Raw genomic sequence first — 20260 nt, 5'->3', positions numbered from 1 at the left:
GGAGGGTCACTAGTCGGACGCATGATGGCGCAACTCTCTTACTAAAAGTACCTCAAAAACAAAATGGCGGAGACAGCTTTTCAGATCCTTGTGAATCGATCTTCGCTTATAACTTTACTAATACTTCGCAGAAAATGATGTTTTGTACAAGAATAGACGCGGACTAATGTCTTAACCCCTCTCTCGCGTGCCCTCACTCTTAACCCCGCATTTCTAAATAAGACGTAACGTTACTTGGTGTGGGCATATGGCTCTGGTGTCGGGCTTTGTAAAAAGTCCAGGCAAGCGCCAGGATTGGCCAATGTCGACTTCAGTCTCCAGAACGATCCAATCAAATCACCCGCACGTCTATCTTCTTGCTAGAGGTCCCGCCTTACAGTAGTGTTTCAACTGACTCTCAGAATACCATGCCAGTCGGACTTATAGTGTTATTATTATTATATTATTATACTTGGAACCCTTTTATAAAAGCAATATAGCACTCGAGCAGCGTGTGTTGTGGAATATATCCCCCTGCTCAGTTGTTATCCCACTCGGCCTGCGGCCTCGTGGGATAATAACTGATCAGGGGGATATATTCACCACAACACACTTGCTCTCGTGATATATTGCTTAAATATAACTTATCACGCAGAAAAACTGCTCCATTACAAGATTTTAGAGTTGGTTTTGACCTAAGTCTAAATTTGAGGGACTTGGTTGGATCCTGACAGCAGCGGTGTTTGAGAGGCTGTATGAGACAGAAACAAGCATATTTAAGGAACCCGCCTCCAAGCAATTGGCTTACGACTGGGTTGTGGAGCAACGTGATAGGCTTATGCTGGAGGTGCGTAGGGTGAGAGGTGATGAGAGCAGTGATGTGACACTATGCAATTGGTTAACAGAGACTGGGCGGCAACCAGCTGATTGTTCATTGAAACCCGGAAATTGACAGCTTATTATGATCTTGTGAGTAGATTGAAGAGTGGAGATATAAAGTGAATTAAGGAAGTGTAAAAGATATTATAGTCTTCCTGCTTGAACTTACGTTGAGAACTACATTTCAATCAGGAGAGACTAGAGACCAAAGTATGAATAAAGTGATATTTATTACAATAAAGTGAATAATTGACTACAGAAGAATGTTGAGAATAAAGTATTGTTATTAGTCTTTGGCGGTTAGACACCGCAGGGAGATCTTGAGAGAGCAGCATCAGCCCAGATCAGCATCCAGATATATCCCCAAAAGATAGGCGAAAGCCCAGAAAACACAGCACTATGAATTTCCCAAATGGAAATGAACTTACCAGTAAGAGACGAACAGGCAGTAATATCTTACCAGGAAAGCGTGATCACTGAGGGATTAAACATAATTAAGCATGGCAGAACATATATCATTGATTAGAAGCAGCAGAATTTCATGAATGAAAACAAGAGCATCCTGAAATTAGCATTAGGAGCATAACCAGCAATGCGAGTCTGTTAGGAACTGACCTGCATGATTAAAGTCAGCAATGACCCAAGACAGTAACAACTTGCTTGATGCTCATAGCTAGTAGCTTGACACTTTTATATGTTCGTTGCTTTGATGTTTTAATTATCCGGGTTTCACTCAATTGTCCCTACGCTGAAGTCGGCTTGTCTCTCTCTTAGATACCGGAGTTGTCAGAGATGGTCCGACAGAGGCTACAGGCCATTGGATTCAAAAACTTTGCTATTGTAGAAGGTAAGCCACCCATACATAGAGCATTGAGACATACTTGAACTTTTTACTTCTTTCTGTGAGCAGAGGTTGTTGTTTTTTTAGCTCCGACCAGCAGGTTGGTAGGATAACTCAGGATGGTAGGATAACTCAGGATGGTAGGATAACTCACTGGTAGGATAACTCAGGCTGGTAGGATAACTCAGGATGGTAGGATAACTCAGGATGGTAGGATAACTCACTGGTAGGATAACTCAGGCTGGTAGGATAACTCAGGATGGTAGGATAACTCACTGGTAGGATAACTCAGGCTGGTAGGATAACTCAGGATGGTAGGATAACTCACTGGTAGGATAACTCAGGCTGGTAGGATAACTCAGGATGGTAGGATAACTCAGGATGGTAGGATAACTCACTGGTAGGATAACTCAGGCTGGTAGGATAACTCAGGATGGTAGGATAACTCAGGATGGTAGGATAACTCACTGGTAGGATAACTCAGGCTGGTAGGATAACTCAGGATGGTAGGATAACTCAGGATGGTAGGATAACTCACTGGTAGGATAACTCAGGCTGGTAGGATAACTCAGGATGGTAGGATAACTCACTGGTAGGATAACTCAGGCTGGTAGGATAACTCAGGATGGTAGGATAACTCACTGGTAGGATAACTCACTGGTAGGATAACTCAGGCTGGTAGGATAACTCAGGATGGTAGGATAACTCAGGATGGTAGGATAACTCACTGGTAGGATAACTCAGGCTGGTAGGATAACTCAGGATGGTAGGTTAACTCACTGGTAGGATAACTCAGGCTGGTAGGATAACTCAGGATGGTAGGATAACTCAGGTTGGTAGGATAACTCAGGTTGGTAGGATAACTCAGGCTGGTAGGATAACTCAGGCTGGTAGGATAACTCAGGATGGTAGGATAACTCACTGGTAGGATAACTCAGATTGGTAGGATAACTCAGGCTGGTAGGATAACTCAGGATGGTAGGATAACTCAGGTTGGTAGGATAACTCAGATTGGTAGGATAACTCAGGCTGGTAGGATAACTCAGGATGGTAGGATAACTCACTGGTAGGATAACTCAGGCTGGTAGGATAACTCAGGATGGTAGGATAACTCACTGGTAGGATAACTCAGGCTGGTAGGATAACTCAGGCTGGTAGGATAACTCAGGATGGTAGGATAACTCAGGTTGGTAGGATAACTCAGGCTGGTAGGATAACTCAGGCTGGTAGGATAACTCAGGATGGTAGGATAACTCAGGATGGTAGGATAACCCAGGATGGTAGGATAACTCAGGATGGTAGGATAACTCAGGCTGGTAGGATAACTCAGGATGGTAGGATAACTCAGGATGGTAGGATAACTCACTGGTAGGATAACTCAGGATGGTAGGATAACTCAGGATGGTAGGATAACTCACTGGTACGATAACTCAGGCTGGTAGGATAACTCAGGATGGTAGGATAACTCAGGCTGGTAGGATAACTCAGGATGGTAGGATAACTCACTGGTAGGATAACTCAGGCTGGTAGGATAACTCAGGATGGTAGGATAACTCAGGTTGGTAGGATAACTCAGGTTGGTAGGATAACTCAGGCTGGTAGGATAACTCAGGATGGTAGGATAACTCAGGATGGTAGGATAACTCAGGATGGTAGGATAACTCACTGGTAGGATAACTCAGGTTGGTAGGATAACTCAGGTTGGTAGGATAACTCAGGATGGTAGGATAACTCAGGATGGTAGGATAACTCAGGATGGTAGGATAAGTCAGGATGGTAGGATAACCCAGGATGGTAGGATAACTCAGGATGGTAGGATAACTCAGGATGGTAGGATAACTCACTGGTAGGAATAACTCAGGCTGGTAGGATAACTCAGGATGGTAGGATAACTCAGGATGGTAGGATAACTCAGGATGGTAGGATAACTCAGGCTGGTAGGATAAGTCAGGATGGTAGGATAACTCAGGTTGGTAGGATAACCCAGGTTGGTAGAATAACTCAGGTTGGATGGTAGGATAACTCAGGCTGGTAGGATAAGTCAGGATGGTAGGATAAGTCAGGATGGTAGGATAACTCAGGCTGGTAGGATAACTCAGGATGGTAGGATAACTCAGGTTGGTAGGATAACTCAGATTGGTAGGATAACTCAGGCTGGTAGGATAACTCAGGATGGTAGGATAACTCACTGGTAGGATAACTCAGGCTGGTAGGATAACTCAGGATGGTAGGATAACTCACTGGTAGGATAACTCAGGCTGGTAGGATAACTCAGGCTGGTAGGATAACTCAGGATGGTAGGATAACTCAGGTTGGTAGGATAACTCAGGCTGGTAGGATAACTCAGGCTGGTAGGATAACTCAGGATGGTAGGATAACTCAGGATGGTAGGATAACCCAGGATGGTAGGATAACTCAGGATGGTAGGATAACTCAGGCTGGTAGGATAACTCAGGATGGTAGGATAACTCAGGATGGTAGGATAACTCAGGATGGTAGGATAACTCACTGGTAGGATAACTCAGGATGGTAGGATAACTCAGGATGGTAGGATAACTCACTGGTAGGATAACTCAGGCTGGTAGGATAACTCAGGATGGTAGGATAACTCAGGCTGGTAGGATAACTCAGGATGGTAGGATAACTCACTGGTAGGATAACTCAGGCTGGTAGGATAACTCAGGATGGTAGGATAACTCAGGTTGGTAGGATAACTCAGGCTGGTAGGATAACTCAGGATGGTAGGATAACTCAGGATGGTAGGATAACTCAGGATGGTAGGATAACTCACTGGTAGGATAACTCAGGCTGGTAGAATAACTCAGGTTGGTAGGATAACTCAGGTTGGTAGGAAGGATAACTCAGGATGGTAGGATAACTCAGGATGGTAGGATAACTCAGGATGGTAGGATAACTCAGGCTGGTAGGATAAGTCAGGATGGTAGGATAACCCAGGATGGTAGGATAACTCAGGATGGTAGGATAACTCAGGATGGTAGGATAACTCACTGGTAGGAATAACTCAGGCTGGTAGGATAACTCAGGATGGTAGGATAACTCAGGATGGTAGGATAACTCAGGATGGTAGGATAACTCAGGCTGGTAGGATAACTCAGGCTGGTAGGATAAGTCAGGATGGTAGGATAACTCAGGTTGGTAGAATAACTCAGGTTGGTAGGATAAGTCAGGATGGTAGGATAACTCAGGTTGGTAGGATAACTCAGGCTGGTAGGATAAGTCAGGATGGTAGGATAACTCAGGTTGGTAGGATAACTCAGGCTGGTAGGATAAGTCAGGATGGTAGGATAAGTCAGGATGGTAGGATAACTCAGGCTGGTAGGATAAGTCAGGATGGTAGGATAACTCAGGCTGGTAGGATAACTCAGGCTGGTAGGATAAGTCAGGATGGTAGGATAAGTCAGGATGGTAGGATAACTCAGGCTGGTAGGATAAGTCAGGATGGTAGGATAACTCAGGCTGGTAGGATAACTCAGGCTGGTAGGATAAGTCAGGATGGTAGGATAACTCAGGTTGGTAGGATAACTCAGGCTGGTAGGATAACTCAGGTTGGTAGGATAACTCAGTTTGGATGGTAGGATAACTCAGGCTGGTAGGATAACTCAGGATGGTAGGATAACTCAGGCTGGGTAAGTTAACTGCGTAGTTGTGCATTTACTCGTGTCCTCTTCCTTGCCAGATGCTCTCGAGGACTCTAAGGCCTGTCTGTCAGGTAGTATCCCCACTCTCAACACCAGGATGACCCAGCATCTGACTGAACGCTCCTGCCGCTTCCTGAAGAGTGCGTCTGAGGTGCCACGCCTCTACCGCAGGACCAATAAGGTCAGTGAAGCTGCAGCGTACACACTTCAGTGCTTATCCTGTATTAGTTTACAGCAACAAATGTGATAGCATAGCCGTTTGTCCGATTTGAATGAAAACCTTGAGGGATGATGCATTTTGGCTTGTTTGTGGCATTTAAGGAAATTATACTGATTGGCCTGATGGGGTGCTAAAAGGTCAACATTTCTATCTTGGAAAGGCCATAACTGCTACACCACCAATCTGATTTTGATTAGACTTGGAGGTATGATGCAACAAATATACTCTATCTTTAAGGCCCTAACATTGAGCCTATTACATGTAAATGTAATAATGTTCCAGTGGGATATTGGGGTGTAGTTCTCAGAGATTGTTTTATTTGACATTTTCTCAACCATTGCTACAGTAGCAATTTCATTAGTATTATTTAGTATTTTTGCATAATGAATATGAGGGGGAACACTGACAGGTCTGCGCACAGACACATATGCACCACTGAATTTGTTGTTTATTGATGGGGCCAGCTAATGGATAGGGCTGCCACTAACAATTATTTTCATAATCAATTAGTCTGTCCATTATTTTCTTGATTAATCGATTAGTTGTTTGGTCTATGAAATGTCAGAAAATGGTAGCAAATGACGATCAGTGTTTCCCAAAGTCCAAGATGACGCCCTCAAATGTCTTGTTTTGTCGACAGCTCAAAGATAATATCAGTTTACTGTCATACAGGAGTAAAGAAACGAGAAAATATTCACATTTAAGAAGCTGGAATCAGAGAATTTAGACCTTTTCTCTTCAAATTGTTCTCAAAACGATTAATCGATTATCAAAATAGTTGTCGATTAATTTTCTGCCGATCGACTAATCGATTAATCAATTAATTGTGGCAGCTCTACTAATAGACCTAAAGACAGGCAAATAATTTGCTACCAACACGTTTGTGAAGAATACTTTCCTGATCTAACGTTGTACTCGCTCGCTGGACAGGAACTGCCCGTGCGTGCTTCAGCGTACATGGACAACGCCTTGCGTCCGTTACATCAGTTGCTGACCGACTCAACAGGACTGGTCACTCCTTCTACAGCACAAGAATGGCTGCGAGTTACACTGTCTGACTGCACACAGAGGTGAGCTTACACACACACACACACACACACACACACACACACACACACACACACACACACACCCACCCACCCATACACACACACACACACACACACACACACACACACAGGATTGGCTAATCTTCAATCTGATATCCACAGGTTCCGTTGTGTGAATGGTCTTTTCTGTGCCAATGGTATTTTGACCCTTGCCCATTTAAAGACCCGCTGAAGTAAAAAAACAGTTTTTCTTCTTCTTCCTACAGTTGGATGTCTGAGCTTCACTGTGCAGAATGATGTCTGTGCAGAGTTTGACGCTATAGACCTTATTCACAGCGCGGCCATCTTGGATTACGTCATCGCACAGGGTGGCAACGCTCTGAACCTGCGTTACAACCCATGTAAACAATGGAGCGGTGGTCCCAAAACCTGAGTTCTGTTCCACCAATTTCTTTTGACCAAATTGATAAATGGGCAGATGACAACGTCAACATCCCCAAAATGATTCAAAAGAAGGGCTACAGTAACTGGATTGAAGGGTACATCCACGATATTCAAGGTAAATTAGGGTGCAACGTTACTGTGTACAAAGACTTGCTATCTGTCCAGCGCTTGCTCCGCCGTCATATTAACTTCACTTATCGTGATTTTTGCATGTTAATCATGAATCAATCTAACACGATTAATTTGTAATCTGACAACTTTAGTAGCGCTAACATTGCTGACATCGTCAGTTAGCTGTAAGTAGATATTGGCCACTTGACGTTTCCATGCTAACATTGTTTTATTAAATGGATGAATGAGCGTTATTCTATCATTAGTATCCTACTTTTCAGATAGGTTTAACGTTGAAGGATACGTTCATATAAAATTACATAGCCTGGAAGCTTGCTTCAAATTACATAGCCTGGAAGCTTGCTTCCAGGCTATGTAATTTGATATGAACGTATCCTTCAACGTTAAACCTATCTGAAAAGTAGCCTACTAATGATAGAATAACGCTCATTCATCCATTTAATAAAACAATGTTAGCATGGAAACGTCATAGCACCTACAAGTGGCCAATATCTACTTACAGCTAACTGACGATGTCAGCAATGTTAGCGCTACTAAAGTTGTCAGATTACAAATGAATCGTGTTAGATTGATTCATGATTAACATGCAAAAATCACGATAAGTGAAGTTAATATGACGGCGGAGCAAGCACTGCACAGATAGCAAGTCTTTGTACACAGTAACGTTGCACCCTAATTTACCTTGAATATCGTGGATGTACCCTTCAATCCAGTTACTGTAGCCCTTCTTTTGAATCCTTTTGGGGATGTTAACGTTGTCATCTGCCCATTTATCAATTTGATCAAAAGAAATTGGTGGAACAGAACTCAGGTTTTGGGACCACTGCTCCATTGTTTACATGGGTTGTAACGCAGGTTCAGAGCGTTGCCACCCTGTGCGATGACGTAATCCAAGATGGCCGCGCTGTGAATAAGGTCTATAGAAGGTTGTTTCCACAAACATCTTGTGAAAGTGGAAAGTTTCTCTGAGCTCACTGAAAAGGCCGTTTTCAACAAGCATGATTCGTGACATCACGAATCCTGGAGCCAATCCCTGTCCAGTATTCAGCAGTTAAAGCCCCAACAAATTCTCACTCCCAAATCATCATATACCACCTTTCTTGTCGTCACTTTGTCACGAGTTGGGAGTGAGAATGTGTTGAAAGCCTGTGTTGTATGCTGTGATTGGCTAGTTAGGTTCTAGAGCACCCTGATTGGTTGCTTTGGATTTTTTAATGAGGCAGAAGGAGGAGAAGTCATTTGAAAGATTTTAACAAGATAATTTTATTTATTTATTTATTTTTGTGGGGGGAAAACCATCAGACACAAATGATTCTTCAAAGTAGTGTATTTTATATACATCTTGAAACATGACTCTTTAATGAAAATTAGAGAATGACATCCTCATTCCCATCATCTTAATAACCACAATTTTTGACCGACGTGAGGATGGCGTTTGTCGTCTTCTTCAGCTAGTCTGCACCGCAGACCAACCGGTCATGGCTTTGTGTGCAGGTACTATGAGACCATCTCGGAGGTGCTGAGCTCGGTGAGGAAGATGGAGGAGAGTCTGAAGAGACTGAAGCAGGCCCGGAAGGGAGCGTCCTCGACACCCACCGCGGGAGCTAATGGTGGGCCCACAGACGACAGCAAGATCCGTCTGCAGCTGGCGCTGGATGTGGAATACCTGGGAGAGCAGGTGCTTCACAAACGCATATACATAACACAGGCAAAGAACAACAACATGAACAAACACTACAATCCTGGTGTACTGTAATTATGTGTCGTTTGAAGTGCGCCTGCTGTGTGCCGTTGTCTCTCTCAGATCCTGAAGATGGGTCTCCAGCCAAGTGACATCTCCATGTTTTCCACCCTGATGGATTTGGTCCAGGAGGCCCGAGAGCTGGCAGAACAGAACCAGTAGCACTACCGACGCCATAGTAAGCAAAACCCATTAACATGCTGGACTCATATATCTGCAACCCTCCACCTTGGGCTGAACAAACACCGTACACTCGTCTTACAGGGCCGACGATGGTGCATATTATCCCCGTCATCTTCCTACAGTACAAGATGTTGTAGGAGTCTTAATACCTGGATGAATAGTAGGCTTAATTTATTAAAATTTCTTAGGCACAACTTTCGGGCCTTTTACCAAGTCATGGTTTATTAAACGGTTACTTTGTCACAATCAGTGGCATTGTGTCCCCCTCAATTACAAAACTCATTCACCAAGCTACGGTATGAATACAATAGACATACATTTTATTTTTTTAAATAATCTTTTTTGAAATGACGGTAAAAATAATTCGCCTCTCCATCGGATCATGAAGAACCTCGGACTGGAGCGGTTTCTCTACGACTGGAATCGTTTTTCAACCGCTAGTGCACACGTCCCCATTTCATTCAGCCGTCGACGCTGCACTGCGCTGTCACAAGTCCTTGACACAACGAAGCGTCGCGCTCTGCCAGAAACCGGTCGATTCTGAGTGGAAACACACAAGAGGGACTACTGACTTTCAAGGGCTTTTCAGGAAATGATTATAAATGGAAGAATTTTTACGTGAGATTGGATCATCACTGGGGTTTGTCTTGGCAATGTGAATACAGGGGATTGCAGGATTGCTGTTGGAGATTGTAGTTTTCATATGCAGACAAGAAATAATTGTTCAAGAAATAATTGTTTCTTCACAAAAGTATGGTGATGCTGTAGGTATCGTGGGCGCTGTTCAGTACAGATTGTTGTGTTGATGATATATTGGCCAAAAGAGATCTTGGATCAAAAAATAATCTGCCCGTCTCAAATGTGTTTTATGGAGAGAATGTCAGAAACAAACCAACCATGTTTCTTTGTTTACTGTTACCTGGTGAAGGATGAATAGCAAATCTAGAAAACAACTAGTGTGAATGGTGTACATTTTTTTTTATTAAAATCAAAGTTGTAATATAATTCTATTAACATAATGAACTTGGTAATAAAATTGAAAATGGACTTTGGATGCTTTTTGTGTGTTTGAATGTAACTGAGAGGTCAGTAGTGAGGTAGTAGCAGCACATACTCACAGTACAGGTGGTTGCTCTGCCTGTAAGTATTCCCTCGCTAACAAGAAAGCCAGATGACCGCAACCACTGTATGTATGTGGCCAACATCTTAGGCTTTGCAACTTATCATTTGCCTATGTTTTTCTAACTCTGATTTGCTCTATTCTTATCTCAATTTATGTCCTCTTTGTTCATGTATCCTTTAACTGCTTGCTGCTGCAAAAGCCACATTTTCCAAAGGGAATCAGGAAAGTTTAATCTAATCAAATTTATTTGATTACAGATTTGATGAAATTGACCAGATTAAGAAATACAACTTATGTACCAAATTCCATTAGCAAGAGTGAGACAAGATTTTGGAAATGAAGAACACAGGACAAAAGGGGAAAACACTCTTATCTCGCTGTCTTTTGTGTTATCATTTTGTTTAAGACAGGGTGTCTTCTGGCTTCCTCTACATGTTTTTTTAACCGCAACTTTAGGATGGCTGAGTATTTGCCGATGTAAACGGAGATTGGTAGCAAAATAAATCCAACTATTTAAAAGCCGTATTTATTTTCTGCAAAAGTTAGAAAGATAATGACTCTACTGTAGATTCAAATCCAGTAGTTGCAATTCCAACACTGTCAACTGTAAATCGGCCTTAAACCAGAGAGACCAGAGAGTTGAATGGCCGCTAGTGCAGCACATGACTCAAGTTCAGTTTTGAAGGCTTCCCTCTCCCGGATCGGTTTGGTGATGAAAATTAACACAGGACTCTTTTGAGGCCCTCTAATTAAAATGAAAATCCTTCAAGTCCTGATGATGAATAACAGACAAATAGATTCAGCTACATTGAGAAACAAATGTTTTATTCCAGCAATCACAAATCGTACCAAAACAAAAATAAACTCATAGTTAACACAATATACAAAGTATTAGTCATTTGTCATAGAGAATCGTGGCTACTGTACCTACTCTACAGACAAATACTGTACAGAACACTCCTATAATATACTTTACAGAGGAAACACAATTATAATACTGTAGAATATAGATACTATAGATCCTTCTTGAATGAGGTTGTGCTGAATTTCCTCATATTTATGCACATTAATGCAGTTGAAAACCATGAGTATTATCACAATTAGATATTAATAGAGTGGTTGATTTCAATTCCTGCAGAAACTTTAGTGCAGGGGTGTCCACACTTTTTTGAATGGGGGCCAGATTAGATAATGTGAAATTACCGGGGGGCCGGCCAGCTGCTTCTCGCATCATATGGGTTATAAAAAAATACAAAATCACATACAATACAATTGTACTCTTAAGGATTTTGTTTACCATCTGAAAACCTAGTTCTGCCTGTGTTGTACCTACTTGGTGCTTGTCTACATTAGGTGAATGGGGAAAAAATGGGAAATGAACTTGCTCGGTTAACTGTGTGGAGGGCCACATATAGTATATTTTGAGAGACAAGCCGATGGCCACTTAAGATCAGTCAAAGGGCCGCATCTGGCCCCCGGGCCGGACTTTGGACATGCCTGCTTTAGTGGATGAAGTTTGTTGGTAACATTGTATAGAAACAGGACTGGCATGTTGGACCGTTCTCACATCAGATGTTTGTGCTGTTGTTTTGGACCAGATAACTTTAGAGTGTCGGATTGGTTATCTTGCCCAACATATAGATAGCATTAGAATCTCCTTCTGTGATAGAAAAAAAGAACGGCCGGTTGATGGACAGCTTCAGCGGCACGCCTGCTTCCTGGATCTTGTCCTGAGGTTCTGCCCCTTCTTCTGACATCTCAAACAACACCTTGTTGAACGCCTGCAAGGAGATAGAGATGAGGTAATGACACACACACACACACATACACAGTGATAGATTTCTGTAATCTTCTGACGACACAACCATCCAGACTATTTCACCTTATCTATAGTGAAGGGTTCGGTGGTGCTGAGTCTGTTGAATTCAGCCTCGGAGCCCATCAGCTTGGTCATGGCCATGTCGGTTAGCAGGCCACGCAGATCAGTCACAGATGACAAGGAGAACTTAGGCAGAGATAGCTCCAACAGACTGGGTGGATGGACAGAGGGGGAGGCAGTTTGTAAATCACTGCTGAAATGTAGCTGAGCTGAAATAGGGTTGTCTCACCCGCTCTAAAATTCCATATCTGCATGCTGATTTGATAACACATTATTGATTGAATAAGGGGCTGATAGACAGTTACCGACTAAGGTCATTTTACCTGGAGCAAATAAAGTGGTACATATATCCAGGCTTGTGGAAAAAGCAAATTAATTTCAAATTTGTGTTTTCCGGCCTTGACAAACTTATGGAAATTTTTTGAAATATCATGGACATTTGTTTAACACATTCACTGCCAGCCGTTTTTTTTTTACTGTAGGTAGGTTCTGCCAGAGGTTTTTTTTGAGGATTCTGGCTCATCTTTCAAGACCCGAGGATTCTTTTCTGCTAAGATTTTGTGAACACACAATATCTCAAAAGAACTAATAGAATGTGTGCTTTCTCTGTCTAAAAGAGTTAGTTTGTAGAGTTAGTAGTTATGTAAGCATTAGCAGTTGAATACAGCATGGTTTCAGCGTCTGAAAAATTATTCTGAGATAAACGGCTTTTTGTGAAATTCGATAGAACAGTCACTTTAACCATTCATTTTTGGCATCAGTAAGACGTCAGACATCTAAACAATAGTTTTGAACAGTAATTTCCTCCATAACAGCAGGAAACCCCCCTCTGCTTCCAACCCCTCCCTCCGTGGGCGTTCTCCTCCGCCCTCCTTGGCTCTGCAGCGGGTCTGTGACAAACGAGTTGCTGCTGCCTGGCTGCTGCCTGGCAGTCTGGATGGGGCTCGCTGGATGGGTTTCGCTCGTTTCTTGGCGGTCCGGTTGAGAGCTCTGATGAAGCTCTTGCGATTCTGGGCTTATTTATGGTGCGTGTTTCAAAGTGTGCATCCAGTCTATTCTTGGAACCCCCCACCGTTGCCACCGCTGTGCGTCAGCGCGAAAGTGAAAGCGTTTTCGCCATCCATTTTACAGTATGAGAACGGCTTCCTCGCGCTTTTCCCTCCAGTTTTGGCTCGCCTCTTTCTACTGTGGAGAGACATGTCGCCACTCAGTGGGTCGGTAAAATAGATTATGCACATTCAATACCTCTAATATTGGTATAGGAGACGTAAAAGGGTTAGATCAACGTCCCACCTTCAAAAAAAAAAAAACGATTTTTTTTTTTACGTAAAAACACGTCATTGGCAGTCAACCGTTGGATTTTGTTTGACGTAAAAACACGTCATTGGCAGTGAACGTGTTAACAGTCGACTTGATGTTTCATCATGAAGCTTTGATGCTGGTAGATCTAGGAACTTTTGTGTAATCTAAGTTCCATGTGATAAGTTGCCAACACAATTAGACAAAATGAGACCTGGGATATTCCAATCAGCTATCCAATCAAAATGTGGCATTCGAACAACATGACTATTGGTCATGGAAATGTTGCTTTAGTAAGGGAAAAGTCATTCAAAAAATTGAAAGGGAATTATTATTATTTTTGACAGAATGTAACATATTCTCAAATTTTAAGTTGGCAAGAGAGATGCTTCATAGTACCATGCAGCCCTTCAACTTGTCATACTGTGATTGACAACAATGGCTGTAGGCAACATGGGATACACGCACGCACACACGCGCACACACACACACACACACACACACGTGCGTGCGCACACACACACACATACTGGATCTGTATTTCAGATGAAGGTTCTGAAAAGGCAAGCGACTCACCCTTCCTTGAGGTTCTGGTGCCAACCGGAGATGACGTGGGTGAAAAGCTTGGCTTCTAGGTCGTGGAGGTTGGCCCCTTCATGAGGCAGGACCAACAGCATGTAGGACCGCTTACTCAGAGGCAGCTTCACAACTGTGCACTGCAGTACCTTCATAGTAATATAAAATACAAAAATAAGTATGATGAGGACCACGGACCAGTGCTTAAATTGGAGAATGAATTTACACCCAAGGGTCAAAGAGGAGCTATGGCCTGAGTGAGGAAGATTTGAGCTATCCCACCTCCAGGATTCACAATCCCACATTTTCACAGCAATCACAAATGAAACGAATGACGGAAAATATACAAATGTCCCAAACAAATATTTACCTTGTCATTCAGGTAGTGGTACTGACCCGTGTGGGTCATCAGAGGAGCCATCACTGTGGTTGTTTCATTCACATGAAACTCCTGCTGTGAGGTTCTCTCTGGTTGGAAGGCTGTCTTCCAGTTTCCTAAGCAGAGACAGCCAAGAAACGGCCCGTAAGAACTTTAAGCATTGTGGTGGTTGGTAGTATTTTCATTTTTAAGGTGTTAAAATAAGTGTTAAATAGCTCTACATTTCGACAGCCATCACTGATATAGAGTGATTGGTCAGTAACGTGGGTCCCCCAGTTCCTCCGCTCTGCAGTAAACGGAAAATAAAGTTGTGGAATCCTCTCTCCTGATTGGATAAAAGTGGGATGGCATCCAAGAAATTGTATTTTCTGTATACTGCAGAGCAGAGGACTTATGTTACTGACCAAACCACAAACACTCTATATCAGTGATGGCTGTCAGAAAGTAGAGCTATTTTACACTTTTTCTTTCTTTTATTTGTTTTAATACCACGTTCAGCACCTTTAATAGCATCTGGGTTGCTCCTATATTACTGTGTACAAGTGCTTCATCTGGCCCAGGTTGAAACATTTAAATGTTAATTACACTACAACCCTGAAAAATGTTATCTAGCCCAAATATAAACGTTGGTGCTACACAGTGTGCTAGTGAATTGTCGATAAAGAAATACTGGAACAGTACAGTTGATTGAATGTTATGTTGGTAAACGAGCTGAAGATTCATCCACATGGGATGAAGAGTTACACTTCAGAATAGATCCATCTTGTGCTGTGGGAACCGACTTTACAATAGTCCAAAGAAGTGACTGGCAGACAGACAGACAGACAGACAGACAGACAGACAGACAGACAGACAGACAGACAGACAGACAGACAGACAGACCTTTGAAGCTGAAGGAACTGATGAACAGAAGGTTGGTGCTGGAGCTCAGATCTTTGAAGACGCTCTTCACTTTTCCGTCTGACGTCTTCTCCACAAAGCTGTTCACCAGCTCCTCTGCCTCCTGAGGCACGGAGAAGTCCACGGCGCGGATGAAAGACATGTTGGAGAAGTCCTGCGTGCCCCTAATGAAGTCCTCCGATAGGCGGGCGTCTCGGCGAGTGAAGGCCCATACCTGGGTGCTGATCTCATCTTTGGGTCCATCGTCTACCAGAGAGTCTATGCTGTGCAGGGTCTTCAGAACTTTGTGCCCATCCACTAACGACACACAGTCCTTTCGGTCAGTCCCTCTGTTCAGGCCCAACAGTTCCTGGCAGGAAAAGGGCTGGGATCAATTTGAATTCTTTGTAGCCTCATAACCAGATAGGAAGGCCTTAGAATTGTATGTCAAAAATACATCAATCATTTATTCAAGATGGTAAAGAATCAGAAGGATAAAGTTGACCGCATATGATATGCCTGTCCCACAGCCTTATTGGAATATATCACTACTGAATTGAGCATTTAACTCGTTTTATGACTTTGCAGCATAATAATTGATGGCAACCAATCAAAAGCAAGAACCTGGTATTTGCTGGCCGTCTTCATGGAGGCTCCCAGGTAGAAGGTGGCGAGGGAGCCGTAGATGTTGACCGGAGAGAGGAGGGTGTTGGCGCCGCGCTGCTTGGTGCTGAGAGCCTGGTACATCCTCAGGCCCAGAGAGTTCAAGAGCTCTGCCAGAACGGCCGTGCGCTGGGCGATGTTCTGCCTCTGCCCGTCTTGCTCCGACAGGTCCCTGCTGTCCGGCGTCAGGACCTCATTGTCGAGCGGGGCAACAGGTTGCGTCTCCAGTGGCTTGGCGGTCTGCGGCTGCAGCGGCTCACAGCTGACGTTGACGGCGGCAAACAGAGAGAAGGGGTGAACGTAGACGCGGTTGGCGTGACCTCCCGAGAGGCTGCCGCATAGTAGGAGGCAGAGCAGGAGGGCAGGGGGCCATAGTCTCTGCATGTTTACCTTCGCTGATGGATCACCTTGCAATGGTTTCTTCTGTGGAAGAGACATGTTTTGATCAGCTTAAGATGAATGCGCTTGTGTATAGCAACCCACCAAACTTTCTATGACATTGTTAAAGGAACACTCTGCCCATTTTCAACCAGCTTTGTATCATTAGAACATCAGTAGTATATCAGAAAACTGTAAACGGTTTTGAAGTCTGTCATTTAATTTGACAGTTATTGAGTGTTAAAGTGTGGACCAGTGACATATCACTGGTCCACACTAACTCAAATGAATAACTAATTAACTCAAATCAACTCTCAATAACTGTCAAACTAGATGAATGCTGAATAGTTTGACAGTTATTGAGAGTTGATTTGAGTTAATGAGTTATTAATTTGAGTTAGTGTGGACCAGTGATGTCACTGGTCCACACTTTAACACTCAATAACTGTCAAATTAAATGACAGACTTCAAAACCGTTTACAGTTTTCTGATATACTACTGTTGTTCTAATCATACAAAGCTGGTTGAAAATGGGCGGAGTGTTCCTGTCTCCTGAAGGCTTGTTATAAGCATGGGGGGAACACAGACTATGGGGGTTCTGTGAATGATACATCACCATTAGGGTGGCTTTAGACAGAAATCTGGCTGGATCTGGTTTTTCCCCCATCTCTGACAGGATTGGCTGGCAGCGATTCTAAGCAGCAAAGTGTCAATGATTGATTCATTGCTCTCTTTGTGTGTCTTCTCTCCTGGTGGTCAGTGAATGAGAGCAGGCAATGCTCTATGCAATAGAAGTCGCATAGTTAATGAAGAGCATCAGTGTGTGTGTGTGTGTGTGTGTGTGTGTGTGTGTGTGTGCGCATGCGTGAGCATGTGTTTGTATGTGTGCAGAAGAACATTCACTAAAATAAGGTGGATGTTTCATTTGGATATTAATATCATTGTTTATTTGGATCTGTATTAGCTAATGCAGCATGTAGGATATAAGCCTTTAGCTGACAGACTGAGTATACTTAAGCAATCAACAAACAAATTCATACTGAAATGATCACCAAACATACTCCAAAACCACACTTGAAACACTTGAAATTATGGCTAGAAGATCATTTAGTCGATTTAGTGACGACATACAAATGACATGACTGATTTGCACAATGTAAACATTTATATTGAAAATTTGTATTTTTACATTTTTGGGAAAAAACCTTCCAGAATTGATCGACAACTAACAGTATAGAGTATATTCAGATTTTATTTATAAAGCGGTGGTTGAAGGAGAGAACAAATCTCATTCTGATTTGGTCCCTGAAACTTTCTATTTAGTTGTTTTTGATCAAAGCTATAGTTTCAACAAGTGGCTGCGCATTTTGTTCATTGTTGAGAATACATTTTCTCAACCCTCTGATGGTAGTTTTGTTTCTAGAGTGGCTCATATCCGAATGAATGTTTCCTCTGAATGATTTCAAAGGGAAACACTGTTTAGAGTAGTACAAGCCTGGAGTAGGCTTTCTGTGTTCGGCGGACAACTTTCACTCTTATAGAAACCATAATGGATGTATTCAACTAAATGTCCAAGAAAGAGTATACTTTGAATACGTGCCCTTACATAAAAAAATAGGACTTTATCCTTTGAATTTGATGTGAACAAGCAGGAGAGTGGACTGATGGACTCTTGGAAGAGATGAGCAAACACATGAGTCTCCTCTCCTCTATTTGGACATGCACCACAGGACATGGCCTTGGCTCCTGATCAATAAAAGCTGTACACTCAGATGCCCTCGTCGAGAGCCAGCCTAGCCCTGTACCGATGGCTCGATGCATCACATCACAGAGGTAAAAAAAACATGGCTGATCCGGTCTCAACCTCACTGATCTCAGACGAGGCAAAGATAACAGAATCACTGGCCTAGATGCTTCCCTCTCCAGACTTTAGACTGGATTTTTTTTGACCATACTGATCTATAATAACCTGTCTTGAAGATAAGGCTTTGTGGAGAAGGGACAACTTCAGAGGAAATAATTAGTCACATTAAGTAGAAAAACCCTATATATATACACAGTATATATATATATATATATATATATATATATATATATATATATATATATATATATATATATTTTTTTTTTTACTAAAAGTGTTATTTAATTTCCATTCTCCATTTAACAAAACAAACAAAAACAACAAACAAAAGTAGAGCTTGCATATATATATATATATATATATATATATATATATATATATATATATATATATATATATATATATAAACTAAAATTGTTATTTGATTTCCCCTCAGAGACAGATAACAGACAGACTATTCTTTTATGAGGATTAACAGATTGCACTGTTATTAAGAGGCACATAAAACGTAGGACTATCCCAACTCTTTGCGATGAGTATAAATAAGCGGATTGAGCTGAGCGTTGCTCTTACCGTGTGCTGCTGCTGCTGCTGGTGCTGCTGCTGCTGGTGCTGCTGGTGCTGCTGAGTGAGTGAGTGAGTGAGTGAAGCTCCCCGGCTTTAACCCAGCCGGCCACATCATCATCTCCCTCTGGTTACTGATTAACTCAACGCAGCATTGAGTCAGACAGGGGGCTCTGCTCTGCTGCCTCTGTGACTCAGCCCACTTTAGTAGGCTACTGACGGGCTGCCGCGAGGTAACTAGGTCAGACAGAGAGAGAGAGAGAGAGAGAGAGAGGGGAGAGAGACTACCCCATGTCCCTCTTCCAGTGATGTGTTGACTTAGCACTGATGCAAGCATATCCCGAGGAAGGGGGGCTTCACTTTCACAATGGCGGAGTGGGATGTGGAGGGAAAGTCGGGCTTGTTTGTGTTTTTCGTCCTTTGAGATTGAGTCACTGAAATGTCATCATACAGTTAGCGTTGTTTGTTTGTGATTTGGGACAAGCGTTGTTGATAAGGTGCGCATGTTCTCTGTCATTTTGTTCAACTTAGGGGTCAAAACAAATACCTGTAGTAGGCTTAGCCCTTGTTCACACAGGACGCCAAACGTAGCAGAGCTGAAGCTTGAGGCAGGCACAAGCTGAACTGACGCCTCACCGTTCACACAAGAAGCCTTCTCTTTTCCTCTCAGCGCCTCCTCGGCGCCGCCTTGAACCCGCCCACAACTCCCATTGAATTCATGCCCGGCAGCTTCAAGCTTCACGCGGCGTCACGCTTGGAAAATAGGACTGAATCCTGAACGATTGCTTGAGCAAGGCGTGAGCGTGGCTTCGGCGTGGTGTGAACGGCCTCGCCTGTTAACAAGGACGCCTAACTGAAACTTGTGGGTTCAGCGTAGGTTGAGCGTAGGTTGAGTTTAGGTTGAGCTTAGGTTGAGCGTTGCTTCGGTGTGAACGGGGGCTTAGTGCACGTTCACACAAGAGGCAGAGCATAGGCAGAAGTGAAGCTTGAGGCAGGCTGACACATAGCCGTTCACACAAGAAGCCTTCTCTTTTCCTCTCAGCGCCTCCTTGGCGCGCCTTGAACCTGCCCCCCATTGAATTCATGCCTGACAGCTTCACGGGTCACGCCTGGAAAATAGGACTGAATCCTGAACGATCGCTTCAGCGCGGCTTCGGCGTGGCTTCAGCGCGGTGTGGGGTGCGGCTGGTGTGAACGTTCTCACCTGTTAACAAGGACGCCGAAATGAAACTGCATGGCTTCAGCGTGGCTTTGGCGTTGTTTCGTGCGTATAGTGTGAACGGCCACTTACACTTAATTATGAAAGAGAGAGAGACTGATTATTGTGTCATGGAATAGCAAAATGTCATCGTGTATATTATTATTCTGTAATTATTGTTCCTATGTTACTACAATATTGTTACCATGTCATTTATACATCCACACAATCCACACATGTTCATGTCATGTGTTATTTTATTCTTTAATTATTGTTCTGCCCTGTCATTTATCTCCATCACCTTCTTTGCTTGTTTTCACTTGTGTGTAAT

At 43.0% G+C, this 20260-nt stretch overlaps 2 protein-coding genes across 3 annotated transcripts in view; one reads left to right on the top strand and one right to left on the bottom strand.

The window, feature by feature from the left end:
* The window catches only part of cog2 (component of oligomeric golgi complex 2), a 17636-nt gene extending 7484 nt beyond the window's left edge, over positions 1 to 10152 (top strand). The window contains exons 14-18 of one of the 2 annotated variants that reach the window (XM_083651018.1): positions 1633 to 1705; positions 5397 to 5539; positions 6509 to 6648; positions 8698 to 8881; positions 9008 to 10152. In XM_083651018.1, the coding sequence (XP_083507144.1) occupies positions 1633 to 1705; positions 5397 to 5539; positions 6509 to 6648; positions 8698 to 8881; positions 9008 to 9106 (639 nt within the window). In that variant the 3' untranslated portion in view covers positions 9107 to 10152. Of the gene's footprint in view, positions 1 to 1632; positions 1706 to 5396; positions 5540 to 6508; positions 6649 to 8697; positions 8882 to 9007 lie in introns of those variants that run through there. The other variant, XM_083651019.1, reaches the window with a different exon arrangement.
* Positions 10153 to 11363: 1211 nt separating this feature from the next.
* Positions 11364 to 16343, bottom strand: agt (angiotensinogen). Its single transcript, XM_083651022.1, has 6 exons — positions 15887 to 16343; positions 15266 to 15632; positions 14375 to 14499; positions 14005 to 14153; positions 12133 to 12280; positions 11364 to 12031 (listed from the first exon to the last, which is right to left on the bottom strand). The coding sequence occupies exons 1-6, from the start codon at positions 16307 to 16309 to the stop codon at positions 11855 to 11857; spliced, it is 1389 nt and encodes a 462-aa protein (XP_083507148.1). The 5' UTR covers positions 16310 to 16343; the 3' UTR covers positions 11364 to 11854.
* Between the last annotated feature and the right edge of the window lie 3917 nt (positions 16344 to 20260).

Source organism: Poromitra crassiceps, assembly GCF_964638095.1.
Source record: "Poromitra crassiceps genome assembly, chromosome: 14".
Taxonomy (NCBI): domain Eukaryota; kingdom Metazoa; phylum Chordata; class Actinopteri; order Beryciformes; family Melamphaidae; genus Poromitra; species Poromitra crassiceps.
This window is presented reverse-complemented; position numbering and strand designations above follow the sequence as displayed.

What these genes read in the sequence shown, in the direction of transcription:
- agt (XM_083651022.1), bottom strand. Translation starts at nt 16,309, where the DNA reads ATGCAGAGACTATGGCCCCCTGCCCTCCTGCTCTGCCTCCTACTATGC. An exon ending in ACCACTACCTGAATGACAAG is followed by an intron (nt 14,154 to 14,374) that starts GTAAATATTTGT and finishes ATTACTATGAAG; the next exon opens with GTACTGCAGTGCACAGTTGT. An exon ending in CACCAGAACCTCAAGGAAGG is followed by an intron (nt 12,281 to 14,004) that starts GTGAGTCGCTTG and finishes CCATCCACCCAG; the next exon opens with TCTGTTGGAGCTATCTCTGC.